Here is a 20,441-nt window from a genome sequence, read left to right as displayed (position 1 = left end):
AAACATTTTAACATTTATTACAGTATTTTCTTTGAAAGTGTTATCTTCTAATAGGCAAAAAATTTAATCCATTTATCTTGGGATACATTTGTATTTGAATATAATTTGGCTCATATTTCAGGATTTTTTTTAGCAAATCAACAGTAAATCTCCATTGTATAAAGTGCTTGTGAGAAACTAAAATCCATCTGAAGTCAATATTCAACTAAAGTTTAAATGAAAAATAGCTTAAGAAAACTTTAATGTGGCTTCAAAACTTAGTAGACATGAATCCATTATCTCAAATAAGGAAGCAGGTAGGCATCCTGCATACCAATGACCAAGGTCCTTATTCAAACATGCCTAGGTTGGTAGAACAATTTACCTTTTAACCCACATTTTTGTGTTTGGCAATTTTGTTACTTGTAAGAATTAATTTTAATTTACTTTGGATATTTTATAATCTTTTGTATATTGAAGATATTGGAAAGATCACCTAATGTGATATTCACTCATGTTTATTTTGGGAGTTTAAATCTGAGAAAAATAAAAATCTTGTAGTAGTTACCTTGCAGCCATTGAATGTGCTCAGAAAGGTCAGCTTAACCTTTTTAATTTAAGCTCTGATTAGAAGTGAAAGATGATATATAATTTTAAAGTCACTGAAGAATAAAAGAGATACTGGAAGTAACATTAAATCAAATATTTTTATGCTAATCTATTCCAGTTCTATGTATTCTTCAAGATTTTCAGCCACCAATCCCATGTTCTTTTATTTCCCTCTGCTCATAGTACGTCCAGTTGGTTCCTGAATTGATTTTTAAAATGATGGTACTTTGTGTTATCACTTTCACAAAAGCATAAAACTCTTTATCAATAAATCTGATATTAGAATAAATAAGCTAAACAGAATCAGACAACTCATACCAGAAAAGATACTAGTACATTTGATCACATATGCTTCAGATGGACTCATCCTGAGTTAGAAATAAAAGTGAATCAAACTATGATATTCCCATGGTCCTTTAGTTAAATATTAAAATAGTGAAAACAATTAACATGTAAAACTATGAATAGTATGAAATTATTCCCTACTAGTTCTAACATGTAATTATATATATTTATATTTAGTGGTAGGAAAAAGAATTATCTAAATTCAGTAAATCAACTTATGACAAACTGGCCACCAAATTATTTTAATTCTAAAAATTTCCAATCGACAAATATAAAACGTTCCCAGTCCTGGCTTATTTAACTCAGAAAACAGGCTTGACATGATTGTCAAGGACAACTCTGAATGTTAATATTTCCATTTTCAGCCTCATGGCAGAAAGAGTTTTATTAACCAGTATAAGCTCTGGAATGTCAAAGGCTTGATAGGAGTATAGACTCCACACACAAAATAGATGCATAGTCATTTTATCCTAAATTGCTTTACTTGAAAATGTAGCATGAAAATCTAGAAAGGATGTAAAAAGAAGTGATTTTTACAGTGGTCTAAAATGTTTGGGCTTGAAAAATAGAAGTCCTGGAATAAAAATGCTCATGCATTAGAGGTTATGATTCAGCCATCCTAATAAGTTCTTCTGCACTTGCCATAATGTTTGAATAACTAAGAGCTGGACTGATGGGTGCCAACCATCATTGTTGTACAAGGTGAAACAGCAGGTTTGCCAGAAAATAGCAGGCCATATCTCAATCTTGGTTCTCTATTTTTGTGTTATAAAACAAAAATCATCTAAGAAGCAAACTAGTTAGCTAGAAGTTTGAATACTTACTCATGTAAATATCAATAACAACATAACAGGGTAAGGTCCTAGAGGATCTCTGTTTTTGTTCAACTTATGCTTTTCATCCCATTTATCTTTAATAAAAATTTACACCACATTTTTAAAATGATTGTAAGTAATATTTTTAATGGTATATGATTGGAGAAAACAATGACCTTTTAGTCACTTTTATAAGTTAGAAAGCTAAGATTCAAATTATTCTGGTTTTACCTGAAGGTTCAGTTGAAAAAGTTTCCTGCAAAGGTTGATATAATGACACTAAAAAGAACAGATTCCCCTTAACCTACTGTAATCTTTGCATAATCGAAAAGGACCAAACTCGGGGCTGGGCCTGTGGCTCAGTGGTAGTGTACATGTCTGGTGTGAGTGAGGCACTGGGTTCAATTCTCAGCACCTCATGTGAATAAATAAAATAAAGGTCTATCAACAACTTCTCATATATATATATATAAAATTTAAAAAAAGACCAAACTCATCTGTGCCTATTGCCCTCCCACATGGCACCACTTATTCAACAAATATTTATTGTTCTCTATTTGCTTAGAATGTGTAGAAAGGAGTTCAGAGAAGATCTCTGTTCTGATGGATATTATATTCTAGTAACTAGAGACAAACAACAAATGATTACACAATAAAGTAGTACAATTAAAAAAAAAGATAGAACTAGAGAATAACTTGGGACATTTTACATGCTGATGAAAAGTCACTCTGAAAATAACAAAACTATATCATGAGTAATAAGGAGGAGAGAATATTGAAAGATCTGGAGGAAGAGTAATTCAAGCAGCAGGAACATTTTGACACATTTATGGAAGAGAAAGAAGGTAACCATGTTTGAAAGGTAGTTATGAGAGGGCAAGAATGTTTTACAGTTATATTGGCGAGGTAGGAAAATGCTAGATCATATAAGTATTTCACATATAGAATTTGGATTATTGTTCTTAGTGTGATGATATTCTATTGGTTTTTATACAGAAGAATGACATCTTATGTATTGTTTGAGCAAAAGAGAAGGAACTAGCATGGGAGGATAATCAGGAGAGGATTGTGCATAAAAATCAGAAGAGTGCCCAGAATGAAGAAGTTGTCAATTGATTCAGTAATCAAAATATAAAATAAGATATTGTCAAAAATTGCTATTGGAACCAAGTTATGGAACCAGCCCAGGTGCCTGTCAACAGAAAAATGGATAAAGAAAATGTGGCATATATACACAATAAGGTTTTACTCCACCATAAAGATAAATGAAATTATGGCATCTGCTGGTAAATGAATGGAACTGGAGAATGTCATGCTATGTGAAATGAGCCAGACTCAAAGTCAAGGATCAAATGTTTTATCTTTCATGTGAAAGCTAGACCAAATTAAGGGGAGAAAAGTTGGGGGGGTATTCAATGAAAATAGAGGGGAGATCAGTGGAACAAAGTAAGGGGATTGATGGGGAGGGAGGAGGGATGGGAAAGGAGAGGAAAAGTGGAAGGAAATTGACAGAATTAGGCTATGTGCATATATGAATATACTACAGTGAATTACACCAAAAAATAAAGACCTTTATTTTATGTAGAGGAAGGAGAACAGGGCAGGGAGGAAAGGAGGGGGAGAAGTATTGGGGACTGAAGTGAAGCAAATTACTTTCCATGCTTATATAGTTATCAAAAATGAATCCCAATATCATTTATAATTATAATACACTAATAAAAACAGAAAAAGTGACTATTGAATTTGAAGACCTGAAAGTTAATGGTGACTTTTACAAGAGATGTTTAGTGGGATAGCAGGCAAATTGAGTAGTGGGGTCATTAAGTTGAGGGTATAACTAGGAAAAAATGATTTCTGTGCAGGTGTACACATGACAATGGAAGGAGTTGTTGGGTCAATAGAGCTTTAATTGTATGGTAATAAACAACTTTAATTTAAATTAGAAGGTATTAGAGATGCCAGAGGTGCAGGTAATTTTAGGAAAAAAGTACTTAAAAAGGTGAGAGAATGTGGGATAAGGAGCAGAATATTCTACTGTAACTTTCTCAGTACATGACCTCTTTTTATACTTTCCAAATCAATTGACAGTTGAATCACGTAGATTTTGCTGAGTGCCATAGCAAAAATAGTACTTGAAATAATTCTAGTTTAATAAGAAATTATATTACTAAACACATGGCAGAAATAAATCACACACATTTTGGTGGGAATGTTTTCAATATACATATGAGATTGTTATTTTTATTTCATCTTTGACAAATTTTATCTTTTAGGTGCTTCAAGAAGATCTAGAACAGGAACAAGTAAGGGTCAATTCTTTAACTCACATGGTGGTGGTAGTAGATGAATCCAGTGGAGATCATGCAACTGCTGCTTTGGAAGAACAACTTAAGGTCAGAAATTTTTCTTTAATGAACTAAATATGTTCTTCAGAAAATATAATTACAACTTGAAAACATTCAGACAATTTAGAATATGATTTATTATTAATATTTTAATGCTATATATTAAAGTAATTGATTGTTTCCCATTTATGAATGTTTTCCTGTATACTGTTTTCTGATACTAATTTCCTAACCTTTGGAGAAATATACAAAGAAGGGTTCCTTTATTTTTGTTACAAGGCACTGGTTTAACCAATACTATTTATATCATCTTCAAGTCTAGAGCCTAAAAGGGCACAAACATTTTTTTTTAAATCATAATTGATTAAATCACAAATTGAATGACTTCAGTATGTGTATTCCTGTAGGCCATCAGTTGTAGTCTTGATGTAAGGATAGCAGGATTGAGTCATATATGTTGGTTGAAGTAGACATTTAGTCTTTCAAACATTCTTCCAACCTAAGGTACAATATTTATGTTTTTAGAAACAAAACCAGTATGATTCAGAAAAGATAATGTGAACATTTTAATTTGTTTTGTCTTCTAAATTAGAAAAATATTGTTAATGTAAAAAAATTTAAAAGTATATTAAATATGAAAATATCAACAGTAAGTGAAAACAATCACTTTGATGGACATATATAATTATATGTCCATCCAAATTATAGTAATTTCACATTCTTTTTTGAGACACTCATTTTACCCACCAAATGCCTGTTTGTCCTTTGTGACAGATAAGCAGTCACCAGTCTATGTCAAAGGATCTTATCAATGTGGGTTTAAATGGCTTTATCAACTCAAATTAGATCTAAACATAATTTCTCCTACCTAACCTATAACACAATTTCTTCAAACCTTATTTCAGTTTTCTTCCTTTTCTTCCTGATTTTTTCTTATTCCAGTGAAATATCTTTTCCTCAGGTTATTGCTTTAGACTGCCAAACTTAAAAAAAAATGTTATCTTATTCTCTGTCATTAAAAGACAAAGGGAATGCTCTTGAACTAACAGGTTGGACAGTGCTGCAACCAAAAATTTAATATATACTGACAATTCATGTTATATCACTTGACTTTTAATAAAATTGCAGGGATCAAAAAAGACCTATGACCTCAGCTATGAAAATATATCATTAAATATATAATCATTTGTATTGCATACACACAAACATACACAAACATACATATGTGCACTTTTGACCAGTTAAATTACTGCATTTTAAAAATCCACAGAACTGATATAATAGTAACAAATTATAGGATAAAAATCTAATACTCAATATTTCCCAGAATTTTTCAGAAAAGATAAAAGAAGACTGCAGAGTAGGGGTTGTTTGGAATAGTGACTGGTTAAAAAAAAAATAGGACAGGGAATTGTTAGGTCACTACTCGAACCAGCACAATTGGCTTTACAATATAAAATTGTTCCAGGTGATGATTGTGGACCTGAGGCATCTCAGAAAACAATTCATAAAACTCAGATAGTGACAAGGTTAGAACTTAGGAAAGAGTCATTATTCTACATGCTTTCATTTTTGCCTTATTTTTCTGCCTGTATTTCTTTAGTTCAAAGACATCTACTAAATACCTGTGCATGTATTGGCTATTCCAAATTCATATAAACCCAGTGTGCATTTGTCCATGATTACCTTCTCCTTCAGCAATCTACATACCTCTTTACTGCCACTTTAATTTCAGATATTCTAGTGTCCAAAATGGAGTGGTCACTAGAGATCCCCAAAGGAGAGGGGAGACAGAAGAAATTAAGAGGACTTTTAGGGATTTGGAGAGATGCTGGGCAGCGGAGGAGAGAGCTCAAGAGTGGAAGAAGGGTAGTTAGAAACAATGTATACATATGTATGTATGGAGATATCAGTGAATCCTATCAGTTTGTACACTTAATATGTTAATTATAACACATACTATAAGGGATTAAATAGAAAGAGAACTTCTGTTATAAATTTTTCATTATTTATATTTCATCAGTTCTTCAATCCTAAAGAATCTGTATTTGATTTCATACTTTATTTAAACCATCAGTTGGAATTACCCTGAAATGCTTCATTCATTTAACTGTGAAATATAGGTGATTCTTTCTCAGGTTCTTTTCAAGGGATATAATCTCATTTTACCTAGTTTAATTCTTAAAAGGAAGAGAAAGAGAATATGATGGAGGAGGGGGAGAATAAGAAAGGTAACAAAGAATAAAAGGGTAAATACATTAAAGTCCCTTTAAAGGAAACACAGTTATCTTGGACATGTGATAAAAATTCATGTGTTTTTAGAAGGAGTCTGGTAGAAGTATTTGGAAGAATTATTATAAGGAAGAGAAACTCACATATGGACCCATACAAGAAAATAAAATTAGGAGAATCCTGAGAATGGATCCTTGAGATCTTTTTTTCAGAATAAGACCTGGTCATTCCTACTTTCTCCCCCAATAAGAATGTTCATGCCATGCCTTCTTTCTCCTCTATGGCCTCCCAAGTCACTATAATGCCTGGCTCTCTTTTGCTCCAATTCAGTTGATAAACCATTCAGAGGCTCAAAAAAGATACCCAGAGACAATGATTTAATTTGATATCCTTCTTTCTTTTTTTAAAAAAAGGTAAACTAGGAAGGCAAATTCTTCATTTAGTAAGATAAGGGAGAGAGGTATTCGTAATATTCTATGATAGAACTAAAAGTTAATCTCATAGAATCTTTACATGTGCTCATTTAGTTCTATGAACTCTGATTATAGAATTTCTTGAATTTTAAAACCTTTAGAAGTCTTTTTAAAAGAAGGCTTAAAAAAACAAAGATGGGTTAGAACATATGCTTAGGGATTCTGAAAGGCAGCACAGCTTATGAAGAATAATATTCTGAAAAGTACAGTCTGTTTTAAATTAATTTGTTTCTTTCTCCTGGAGATTCTGCCTTCCCCTCAGCAATGTCACCACAGGGTCAAAGCCTTGTCCTTAACTTTCGAGGTTTCCAGAATATCACTGTCCAGAAGGCCTGATTTATAAACAAATGCCAGTTAACTATTTTTAGATAAGTACCTGAGAATGATAATTTATGTAGAGTTTTCATTCCTGGAGCTTATTATCATATTCCTAAGCATTTCACATTCCATTCTTTTTCATTTTCCTAAACAATTACTTGTTATGTTCTTATAAAAATGCCCAGTGGACTGTAATGGATAAAGTAGTGAGAAAAATATGTCACTATCCCCATTGGTTATGAGGAGTAATGTGCAAGCCTGTGACATTCCTCAGAACCTTGGATCAATGGTACCCATTTCACAGGCTCCATCTTTTGGAACAAATGCAAACTTTGTCATTCACAATTACCATAGTAGGCATTGTGGACCTGATGACTGCTATTGTGGTACATGTGATCAGTTACAGGAAATAAGCTTTGGTAAAACAATACTTATTAATAAGCAATAATTATTTTATTAATGCTTGTTTCCTGTAACTGCATTTATGCAATTTTCATAAATTATATTAGTGAAAATGATCAAATATTTTAGAATGGACACAATATATTTCTGACGGAAAATAATTATTTTATTTATTTTGTGTGTGTGTGTGTGTGTGTATGAGATGCTGGGGATTGAACCCAGGGCCTTGTGCGTGTGAGGCAAGCACTCTACCAACTGAGCTATATCCCTAGCCCCCTGGAAAAGAATGATTTTTGATAGAAAGTTAATCTTAAGTTTGAAGGCAAGGAATGATTCCTGAGGAAAGTGATGTTTCCACTAGAATCTAAAGAATATATTGGAGAAAAACAGATAAAGTGGGTGTGTAGAGAATAGTGGTGGAGGTAGGGAGAGTTTCTAGGAAGGGAAAATGGTAAATCAGGTGAGTACAGTATTCTCAAGGAAATGGAGGGGCAACTCTGCTACAACACTGATAATTGAAGAGTGACCCTTGAAGAGGTTTGAATGGTAGGCAGGAACTTATCTAAGAATTAGAATTAATGTGATATTAAACTCTATCATAATTTATGCAGTCAGTAAATATATTGAGCATCACTTATCTCTCTGCCAGCATGGAAGCTGGACCACAATGATAGGGTGGGGCAGAGGTCATAGTTGTGCTGCCTGCCTTCATGGAGTCACATTAATCAAATACAGTTAAATATATAAAATGACTGAATTCAATGTGTCAAAAATATGCAGTTTTCAATGACCTATCATGTTCTAGAGAGTCATGAAATACCACAATACATGACTTTAAATGATATCTGAAGATTTAAAAGAAGTAGGCAGCACTAGAGAATAGGTATGTGTTCTGGACAGAATAGCATTTATTAATTAAACAAATATGTATTGAATACCTTCTAGGTACCAGGCTAGACTTAAAGGTTCAATTATGGAAAATAACTAATTATTTACTCTATGGATCTTATGTTCCAAGCAAGCATTGAAAAAAAAAAAAAAAAACTATTGCTGGGCATGGTGGTGCATGCCTGTAATCCCAGCAGCTCAGGAGACTGAAGCAGGAGGATCACAAGTTCAAAGCCAGCCTCAGCAACTGTGAGGCACTAAGCAACTCAGTGAGACCCTGTCTCTAAATAAAATATTAAATAGGGCTGGGAATGTGGCTCAGTAATCAAGTACCCTTGAGTTCAATCTTTGGTACCAAAAGAAAATAGGCAACTATTTTCCAATGAAATGTTTTAAAACTAAGTTGCAACACATCTAGTGTTGTAGATTTAATTGGTTTTATTTGTGCTTCAAGACTCCAGCAGCAGTGTGGACTAAGATTATTTATAGCCAGAAAACAAGAAGTGACATATAGAAAATGGAAGTGAGGTAGTGACAGCTTACAACCTCACTTTCATTTGCCTGATTTGAACATGGTTTAAAGAGTTGGCCACTTGTGACTAGCCAAGATTCAGCTGTTCATTTTAAGAGTTCAGGTTAGTCTATTTACACATCAAATCGGGTTATAGTTCATTATGCTCAGAGAAAATGTTAGACCAAACTTAAAATATAAATGCAGGCATCATTAGGTAAATGTAATTCAACAGCTATATAGAAAAAAACCCCAACAAACAAGGAAATAGTTTTAAATTGTGTGGTCAAGGGATATTTCACTGACAGGTGGCATTTGAACAAAAACTAGAATAAGGGAATCACTTTGGAGGTGCACAGGTTGTGTGCACATTTCACATTTTAAAAACTAAACTGCTATAAATGAAGCATAACGGAAGCATATTTTTCCAGAGATATACTTATTTCTCATAAACAAAGATCCAAGAACATGGTTAAGCCCATAGTTTACAGAAGATTAATGAAAATATCTTACAAAGAAAAGGCAGAGCCATTCAAATCTATTTTTAATTTTTTTAGATGGAGACGGACACAATACCTTTATTTAATTTATTTTATTTTTATGTAGTTCTGAGGATTGAACCCAGTGCCTCACACATGCTAGGCAAGCATTCTACAACTGAGCCACAACCCTAGCTCTCAAATCTAATTTTAATATATGTTTTTTTATATATGTGAAAACTTGGAAACCCAACTCAATGTACTAATGTTTTTAAGGCCACAAACCTAAGAGTTTCTGGCACATAAAAGGCATTAAACTAATATTGTTAAATGACTAATACTATAGTTAGTCTACCATTTGGGATACTTAAAGGTATATATCAAAAGAATGGATAGAGACAAGTGTCCTATTTTAAAGAAGGATAACATTACAAAACAAAATTTTAGCAGATCATTAAACATATGCACTGGTACCATTTCTCACCCAACTCATAAAATTAATGAACATGTTTTTAATAAAGAATAATATGTGCTGGGGTTTGTGGCTCAGTGGTGGAGTGCTTGCCTGACATGTGTGAGGCACTAGATTCGATTCTCAGCACCACATATAAATAAATTCCATTGACAACTAAAAAAATTTAAAAAAGAATAATATATGAAGATTAGAAAGATTCCTAAGAGCCAAGATACATTGATTAAAATCAAGATGTGAAACCCAAATTTATATCAATGACATTAAACAAATTATAAAAATATTATAGAGTAAGACAAATTTTGTGAATTTTTAAATTAACTGATCCAGTGGAGTGAATGCATACAAAGTATTTTGGTTTCCCTAAAGTATTTTTGCAAAGTCTCCCATGATATGTTTATGGATAAAGTAAATCTTATTTCTTTAAGGATTGGTGGAGAATGTCTTTGTTTTATTATATTATGTCCTAGTATCAGACTTTCATACTAGATAATTGTTTAAAAATTGATTGGAGTTTTATTTAAACTACATTATCAGAAAATTCTAGGGAAATAAGTTGTTCGGGAATTTCAGCTGGGCACTGTGTCTAAGTTGTTATTGGAGGATTTCCTTCCCCACCTTTCTTTACGCTGTTCATAGCAATGTCCTGTGGAGTTAGAATGTCATACACTGATTTAAAAACTCTTTAATTCAGTTGAATTGGTTTGGTATAAGAAAGGTCTGGCTTCCCATCCATAGATGCAAATGTAAACACACAGAAATGTAAATGAATATAAATGCATATGAATTTATGTATATACAGATATTCCTCTCTATCCATGGTTTCTGTTTCCATAGATTCAACCAACTCTGGATCAGTTTTTTTTAACTGCATCTGTAATAAACATGTTTACATATACAAACATTTTTTTTTGTTGGTATTAGGGAATGAATTCAGGGGCTTTCTACCAATGAGCCCTTTCTATGTTTTCTTTTTTAACCAGGGATTTAACCCAGGTGCACTTAACTACTAAACCAAATCCCCAGGCCTTTTTATTTTTTATCTGAGACAGTGTCTTGCTAAGTTTATTAGGCCTCCCTAAGTTGCTGAGGCAGGCTTTGAACTTGATATCCTCCTGCCTCAGCCTCCTGAGCCACTGGAATTACAGGCATACATCATATTCCTATGTTTTCTTTTGAAACATGGTTTTCCTAAGTTGTTGAGGCTGGTTTCAAACTTGAAATCTTCATGTTTCAGTCTCCTGAGTAGCTAGGATTACAGGGCTGTGCCACTGCACTATCACAAACTTTTTCGTATCATTGTCCCTTAAACAGCACAGTATAACAACTACTTATCTTATACTCTATATTATAAGGAATATAGGTAAATTTGAAAGTAAACAGGATGACACACATAATTCATATGTATATACTGTACCATTTTATATATGGAACTTGATTAAGGGGGCCTGGTCCCAAACCTCCACAGATGATGAGGGATGAGTACACATGAGTGCGTGTACATTCATATACATTTATATGCATTATATTTTATACATTATTTGTATACGTGTATATACACACACACATGAGAGTTGTGCAAGTTTATGTGGGTACCAGCTTTATAATAAACAAGTTTGAGAAGGATGGTGTAGTAAATGAATTTGATATTAGACAATGATATGATGTGTGGATATAAGAACTGGTAGTTGTGTTTTGTGTTGGTTTGAATAGAATATTTTTTAAAATATTTTTAAATTGTACTTGGACATAATACATTTATTTTATTTATTTTTATATGGTGCTGATGATCGAACCCAGTGCCTTGCGCATGCTAGGCAAATGCTCTACCACAGAACCACAATCCCAGCCCCTAAATAGAATATTTTAAATGTCTAAGACTGGCACTATATTTTGACGGAGTTTTCTAGGATGGGAATGCATCCTGTGGAGAATGCAAGTGGAAACAGTTTTTCTTTAATTTTAAGAAAAACCTAAGCAGAGAGACTTGGTACATAAGCGGTATTGTTATGTTGAAAATGGAAAATTTTCTCTGTACTTTAGAAGGTTTGCTATCAAAAATAGGTAGAAGTTGATAACTCTAAATGTCTTCTGGTCAGATTTATTTTGTGCCCTATTTTCTTCTCTTCCATTCTTTTCTGAATATATCTGTGTGGAAGTCCAAAAATCACTTGACACTCAGCAAGGTGAAACCTAACTCGTTGTGCCCTAAATCTCTCTCTAAATCTGCTTCCTTTACTAAACTGTCCATTTATTGTTATACCATTAATGATGACATCTGTGCCAAAAACCTGAAATTTTTGAGACTCATCCCTAATCATTTCTCTTAGGAGCCTTCTGCATATAAGATCACAGTATTTCTGAGCTGTTTTTTTTTTCACATTCATTATTTTATCTTTGTTTTTGTCACCAATTCCCAACATAAAGCCAACATCAAAAGCCCCCTGGAAGTCCTTACCTCCATCTAACTCCCTTCCATTCAGTCTGCACATAGAAATCAGCGTAGGTTCTCCAGAGCATATTTAGTAGTATCTCTTCTGCCTGAAGTTCTGAGTAACTTTTCCCTCATCTACAATTTCAGGGCACCTTGACCTACAAGATTTTGTATTATCTGACTCCTTACTCTCTCTAGACTTGTCTCCTGTTAGTCCTCTCATATCCTCAAACCTGCATTCTATTTTCACACTGTGTATATCACCACTGACTGTGTACATACTACCCCTATTAATCAGAATGTTTTTCCTTGTAATGTCTACTCTAAAATCCCTACCACATATAGAAAGCTTGGATGTCATATTCCTCCATAAAGATGGCCATTCGACCTAGTAATGACCACTCTTATTCTGCCCGTATACCCCAAATATACTTCTATTTTAGCATATATCATCCAGTTTTCCAATTATTATTGTCTGCTTTTCCCTATTAATAGAATCTACCTTATTACGTTGTTGAATAGAGTCCAGAGAATGATCAGTAATGCTTGATGGATGGCTGAATACATCAATGAGCAGATGGATGATTGGATGCAATTCCAAGATGGAAGATTTGACTTAACAAAAGGAAAATTTTCATTGCAAGGGAGTTAAGAACAATAAATCTGGAAATATACTCTGACTGCTCTGTCATTTATCTAAAATATATTATTTTAATTGGTACATAATAATTAGACACATTTATGAGGTACAGAATTATAATTTGATACATTTGATACGTGTATACAATGCACTATGACCAAATCAGTGTAACTTACATTTCCTTCCCCTTCAAATTTATCCTTTATGTTGGGAAGCCTTGAACTTCTCTTTTAGTTCTCTATAAAGTATATAAGTTGTTGTGAACCATAGTCACCCTACTATGCTGTATAACATTAGACATTTTTCTTCCTTATTTGTTTGTTATCCATTATCCAATCTCACTTTTCCCCTCTTTCCAGGCCTTGAGTGACTACAGCTTCATTCTGTGCTTTTATGAGCTCAAGATTTTTAGCTTCCACATCTGAATGAGAACATGTTTTGTTTTTTTTTAATCTCTGTGCCTACATTATTTTACTTATTTTCATTATACCAGAACATTCTTAGAATAGAATTGGAGTTGTAGGAAATAGTGAACTTTTCTTCATTGATAACATTCAGCAGAAACAGAAATGTCACATGTTCAAATATGTTTTAGAAGATATTCCATACTAAGTAGAAAGAGTTAATAACCTCCAAAGTCCTTTCCAATACCAAATCATATACTAGTGGACTTCAAGAAAAAAAATGGTAATGCTGTCTAATATATTAAGTAGAAGCATAAATTTCTTTCATTATGCAGATAACTTCAAATTAAAAGGCTTGATTTTCAAAATTACTTTAAGAAAAAACTCTCTAAAAGCCAAGGAAAAGCATAAAGACGTTGAATGCTGTATTCTGCCAATTATTTTTAACAACAATTATAATTATCAGAAGTGACAAAGTAAATCTAGAAGTAGAAGAGTTCCAGACATTTAATGACATATTTTGTGCATTGTTATCATTATTGTTAATACAATTTATAATTTTAACTGGTGAAGTATGTGAGCATTGTACATATGACAAAAGAAATGTGCTATCTCAGTTAATCTGAAAATATTAAAATAAATGAACAATGAAAGTTGATTGGAAATAAAGTAGTATACCAAAGAATATTTGTTCAGAAAGAGTATATTTCTCATTTTCTATCATGACTTAAATATGGAGAGCGTAACTGAATGTATTTATAGTAAGTACTTGAGATAATATGGGGAAGGAGAAAAGTCTATAAAATGTTAAGCCCTATAGAATTAAGAAATAGAGATTATTTATGGAAAGGAACATGGATGAAGAAATATATTGATATTTTCATCTAGTTTATAATTTTACATTTGGTGAATAAAATACATCTTAAAATTGTAACTTTTAAAAGTATAGAAACAATCCACCAAGTCAAGTGTTGATAATTGCTGCCAATGAAGCACTACTTATCATTGTTAACGCTTGTATGATCTTATTATTTTGTGGTAGTTTTAAGTAATTTGTATGACATGCAGCTTCAGTATCACAAATGAGAAAGCCAGTACATGATGAAGTTACATTCAGGTTCATGTAGCTTGTAAAGTGACAGAGCTGGGACTGCTACACAGATCTGTGTGATACCTCAACCTGGGCTTTTTTCTAAGCTCTCAATTTCATGGGAGAAAATTACTATGTGACCCTGAGAAAATCGTGCAGTTTTTCTCAGTTTTGTTTTACCCAGAAGCAAAAGGGGGATAAGGAAACCTACTAAAAAAAGTAATGCAGTTTTATCTGTGAATTCAACTCTCACATGCACAAGTATGCTCTCTCTCTTTCACTCTTTTCATATATACCTATAACATACTATTGTGATAAGTATTTAATATTTTCCTCTTTTAGCACAACACTAATAGGGAAGCTACTGTACACATGTGGATATTTAGAACACTTGAACAGTGGTTAGGGTATATGAGAATCTGCAGATTTAAGTTAATTTTAACTTTATAAAACTTGTACTTAATTCAACTATTAGAAAACTTTTGGGGCTGGGGAATAGCTCAGTTTGTAGAGAGTTTGCCTTACATGCACAGGTCCTAAGTTCAATCTCCAGCACCACACACACACACACACACACACACACACACACACACACACAGCTTGTTTTGTACAGCTTAGATACATGGATTTAGTTTTTAAATGCAAATTTTATGTTGTCTAAATTAATTTTAAATATTTCTAATGAAAATTGAACATCAAAATCCAAAGGCTTTTAAAATTATTTTTCCTTTTTTTTTGTTCTAATTAGTTATACATGTCAGTAGAATGCATTTTGACACAGCATACGTAAGTGGAGTATAACTTCTCATTCTTCTGGTTGTACATGGTGTAGAGTTACACAGGTCATGTAATAATATATGCACATAGGGTAGTAATATTTGCTTAATTCTACTATCATTCCTACGCCCATACCCCCTCCCCTCCCTTTACTCCCCTCTCTAATCCAAAGTGACTCTATTCCCCACCCATTACTGTGAATTAGCATCCACATATCAGAGAAAACATTTAGCTTTTGGTTCTTTGGGATTGGCTTATTTCACTTAGCATGATATTCTCCAGTTCCATCCATTTCCCGACAAATGCCATAATTTCATTCTTTTTAAAAAATATATATTTATTTTTTAGGTGTAGATGGACACAGCACCATGCTTTTATTTTTATGTGGTGCTGAGGATCAAACCCGAGTCCTGCCCATGCTAGGCGAGCGCTCTACCACTGAGCCACAATCCCAGCCCCATAATTTCATTCTTTAAGGCTGAATAAGTCCATATATACCACAACTTCTTTATACATTCATCCATTGAAGGGTATCTAGGTTGGTTGCATAGTTTAGCTATTGTGAATTGAACTGCTATAAATATTGATGTGGCCATGTCACTGTAGTATGCTGATTTTAAGTTCTTTGGGTATAGACTGATGAATGGGATAGCTGGGTCAAATTGTGGTTCCATTCCAAGCTTTCTCAGGAATCCCTACTGCTTTCCAGAGTGTTGCACCAATTTGTCGTCCCACCAGCAAGGTATGAGTGTGCCTTTTTCCCCACATCCTCACCAATATTTATTGTTCCTTGTATTCTTGATAATTGCCATTCTGACTGGAGTGAGATGAAATCTCAGTGTAGTTTTGATTTGCATTTCTCTTATTGCTGGAGATGTTGAACATTTTTTTATATATTTGTTGATGCATTGTACTTCTTCTATGAAGTGTCTGTTTAGTTTATTAGCCCATTTGTTGATTGGGTTACTTGTTTTTGGTGTTATTTTTTAAGTTCTTTATATATCCCGGAGATTAACACTCTATCTATGGTGTGTGTGGTAAAGAGTTTCTCCCATTCTGTAGGCTCTCTCTTCACATTATTGGTTGTTTCCTTTGCTGTGAAGTAGCTTTTCAGTTTGATTCCATCCCACTACTTGATTCTTGATTTGACCTCTTGTGCTTTAGAAGTCTTGTTAATGAAGTCAGGTCCTAATTGGACATGGTGGAGATTTGGTACTACTTTTTCTTCTATTAGGTGCAGGGTCTCTGTTCTAGGGCTTAAGTCCTTGATCCACTTTGAGCTGTGTGCAGGGTGAGAGATAGGGGTTTAATTTCATTTTGCTACATGTGAATTTCCGGTTTCCCCAGCACCATTTGTTGACCAATGTATGTTTTTGGCACTTTTGTCTATTATGAGATAACTGTATTTTTGTGGGTTTGTCTCTGTGTATTCTATTCTGTACCATTGGTCTACGTACCTGCTTTGGTGCGACATCATGCTGTTTTTGTTACTGTGACTCTGTAATATAATTTAGTGTCTGGTATTATGATGCCTACTGCTTCACTTTTCTCACTAAGGATTTCTTTGGCTATTCTGGGTCTCTTAATTTTCCAAATGAATTTCATAATTGTTTTTTTCTATATTTATGAAGAGTGTCATTGGGGTTTTAATAGGAATTAACTTCAGATTGTATAGTGCTTTTGATAGTATAGCCATTTTGTCAATATCAATTCTGCCTATCCAAGAGCATGAGAGATCTTTACATTTTCTAAGATCCTTTTCAATTTCTTTTAGTGTTCTGTAGATTTCATTGTAGAGGTCTTTCACCTCTTTTGTTAGATTTATTCTGAAATTTATTTTTGAAGCTATTTTGAATGGGGTAGTTTTCCTAGTTTCAGTGGATTCATCACTGAGGTATAGGAATGCATTTGATTTATGGGTGTGAATTTTATGTCCTGCTAATGTGCTGAATTAATTTATCATTTCTTGAAGTTTTCTGGTGGAATTATTTTAGATCTTCAAAATATAGAGTCATGTCATTCGCAAATAGTGATAGTTTGAGTTCTTCTTTTCCTATTTGTATCCCTTTAATTTCTTTTATCTGTTTAATTGCTCTGGTAGGGTTTCAAGGACGATGTGGAATAAATGTGGTGAAAGAGGGCATCCTGTCTTGTTCCAGTTATTAGAGGGAATACTTTCAATTTTTCTCCATTTAGAATGATGTTGTACTTGGGTTTAGCATAGATAGCATTTACCATGTTGAAGTATGTTTCCACTATTCCTAGTTTCGAACATGAAGGGGTGCTATATTTTGTCAAATCCTTTTTATGAATCTATTGAGATGATCAAATGATTCTTGTCTTTAAATCTATTGATGTGATAAATTATGATTATTGATTTCCATATGTTGAACTAACCCTGAATCCCTGGGATGAACCCAGCTTGATCATGGTGCACTATCTTTTTAATATGTTTTTGTATGCAATTTGCCAGAATTTTATTAAGAATTTTTGTGTCTATGTTCATCAGGGATGTTGGTCTGAAGTTTTCTTTCCTTGATGTGACTTTGTTGGTTTTAGTATCAGTGTGATACTAGCTTCTAGAATGGTTCTATGAAAGGGTTCCCTCCTTTTCATTTTCATAGAATAATTTAAGAAGTATTGGTCTTAATTTTTCTTTGGGATCTCTTCTGGGTTCCACTCCTGTGATAGGGAGAGCCACTTCTTAATGCCCTACATCACCTGAGGATACCAGGTTTCCTGTTTTCAGGTTCAGTCTCCAAATAATCTCTCTCACTCCACCCTTCTGAGTTCATGGCCAGATGTCTCTCTCCCAGCAGGTCCTGCAAGCAGTCATATTGGAGGGGTAGGGGTAGAGCTAAGGGGGTTTCTATGACCAAGTATCCCCTGTATAAACCTCTCTCCATATTTGATTTTCTTCTGGTCACTTAGGCACATTTTATATCATGCAGTGTGTGTTTATTGGGCCTATATTTTGGGCCAAACTCAGGTTTGCCAGGAACTGGCTTCCTCAGCTCTTAGCTCTAGTTCTGAGGCTGCAAAATGGTTCCTTCCTTTATCCTCTGCAAGCTGCCTGGAGAGATGGCGGCTTCTTTCCCTGCACAGGGATATTCACACAGCATGTCCTTGTCCTTCAGGTTTATTGGGCAATTTCCTTGATCACTAAATGCTCCATACCCAGACAGGCCTTGGGCCTGCCAAAAATGAGGGTTCCTTTAATTCTGTTATCCCTCTACTATGTTCATGGAGGGACCTCTCTGGCTTATGCTTTTGGCCTGGCCCTGGAAGTGGTTGTGCTGCTGGGGATTTTTTCTTTATTATATCCAACCTCCTGTGTTCCCGGTCTGCTTTGAATGTCCAGTTTTAAATTCCAGTAAAGTTCCCCACCCCAAACTTTTTTTTTTTTTTTTTTGGTTCACACACCTTGCAGAGAAGCTGCCTGTCTCCTTTCTTGGTTTCATACCACAGAGCATCCAGGAAGGTGACCTCCTCTATTCTGCCATCTTGGATGACATCAAAATCCAAAGTTTTATAAGAATACAGTACATGCCAGATTTTGAAGAATTCCATTGATGGGTGACTTGTGGTAATTTTACTTATCCAGGTGGGTGTTGGATAGAGTTGAAATAACATCATCTCTAGATTTCTAGAGCTGACCTCAATCTTGATTTTTATGACTTATTAATTGAGCAATAAGCTCTCTTATGCCCAATTTATCAAATGGACTCAGATATTAATAATTCCCACTATATAGAATTAGAGGAGCAATATAAGAAAATACATTGGAACAATAATATTCATTTTTTTCTGAGCAATAATATTCTTTATGAGTATAAATTCTAATTCTAATACATTTAGAATTAGAATGTAATTCTTTTTGAAGAATTTAAAAACTTTTTGTCTCTGCAGAAAATTCTAAACATTATAATATGACCCTTTTTTAAAAAAGTATTTTTATTAAAATACCCAGAAAAGCACACATAATTATAGCTTAAAGACTTTTAACAAAGTTAACATACTCATGGTTCTATACATGAATAGTATGTTATTAGTAACTAATATATTCCTGTCAAACCTATTGTAGTAATAAACTGTTTCCAATTCCTCACAGGCTACCTCTATCCAAATTTATGATACGTCAGATAAGTTTTGCTATATTTTTAACTTAATGTAAATACATTTGTATGGTATATATAGTTTTAGCTTGACTTTTTCACTCCTTTTATTCATGAAATTCATCTATGTTGTATATAACATTAATTCATTAATTTTCATTGCTGAAACATATTATTTTTATGAATATATCACATAAATACTACTGTTAAGAAATTATGGATTGCCAGGTGCAGTGGCGCACACCTGTAATCCCAGCAGCTTGGGAGGCTGAGACAGGAGAATCGAGAATCCAAAGCCAGCCTTTAGCAACTGTGAGGCTCTAAGCAACTCAGTGAGACGCTGTCTCTAAATAAAATACAAAATAAGGCTGGGGATGTGACTCAGTGGTTGAGTACCCTTGAGTTCAATCCCAGTACAAAAAAAAAAAAAAAAGAAACTTTGGATTTTTTCATGTTTGAAATCATTACAAACAATGCTGCTATTAATGAAAGTTATAGATATCTTTTTGTGAAAATGTATGACTTTATGTTGGGTATGTACTGAGGATTGGAATTTCTTGAGAGTTGGGCATGTGTGTATTTAGTATTATAGATATTTAAACAGATTTTTTGCAAGTTGATTAACAAGTGTATACTCTCACTAGCAGCAAATAAAGTACAAATTGTCTCATAACTTATTCAATACTTGGTTGTTAGCTTTTCAAATTGAGTCCTTCTGTTGGGTATATAATGGTATCTCTTATTTTTCATTTGCATGTACTGATGACTAGTGATATTGAGCACTCGTTCATTTGTTTAGTGGCTATTCAATTGACTTCTTTTGTGAAGTGTCTATTTTGCTATCTGTCTATATTTCTCTTAGTGATATATTGAAGCTATTTTTATTTTTTATTGGTCTGTTATAGTTCACATAATAGTGGCATTCATTTTGATGTATATATAGAACTCAGAAAACTTAATACCAAAGAAACAACTCATCCAATAAATGGGAAAACGAACTAAATAGTCATTTCTCAAAATAAGACATTCAAATGGCCAACACTTTCATACTCTCGGTAGGAATGTAAATTAGTACAACCACTAAGGAGATTAGTTTGAAGCTATTTTTAAATA

The 20,441-nt window shown here is 33.5% G+C and overlaps 1 protein-coding gene across 7 annotated transcripts in view; it reads left to right on the top strand.

The window, feature by feature from the left end:
* Dmd (dystrophin) overlaps nucleotides 1–20,441 on the top strand; it is a 2,062,171-nt gene that overhangs the window by 571,188 nt on the left and 1,470,542 nt on the right. For all 7 annotated transcript variants that reach the window (XM_071606751.1, XM_071606753.1, XM_071606749.1 and 4 more), the window contains one exon: nucleotides 4,022–4,141. In XM_071606751.1, coding sequence (XP_071462852.1) covers nucleotides 4,022–4,141 — 120 coding nt within the window. The remainder of the gene's footprint in view (nucleotides 1–4,021; nucleotides 4,142–20,441) is intronic.

Source organism: Marmota flaviventris, chromosome X (genome assembly GCF_047511675.1).
Source record: "Marmota flaviventris isolate mMarFla1 chromosome X, mMarFla1.hap1, whole genome shotgun sequence".
In the NCBI taxonomy this organism is placed as follows: domain Eukaryota; kingdom Metazoa; phylum Chordata; class Mammalia; order Rodentia; family Sciuridae; genus Marmota; species Marmota flaviventris.
This window is presented reverse-complemented; position numbering and strand designations above follow the sequence as displayed.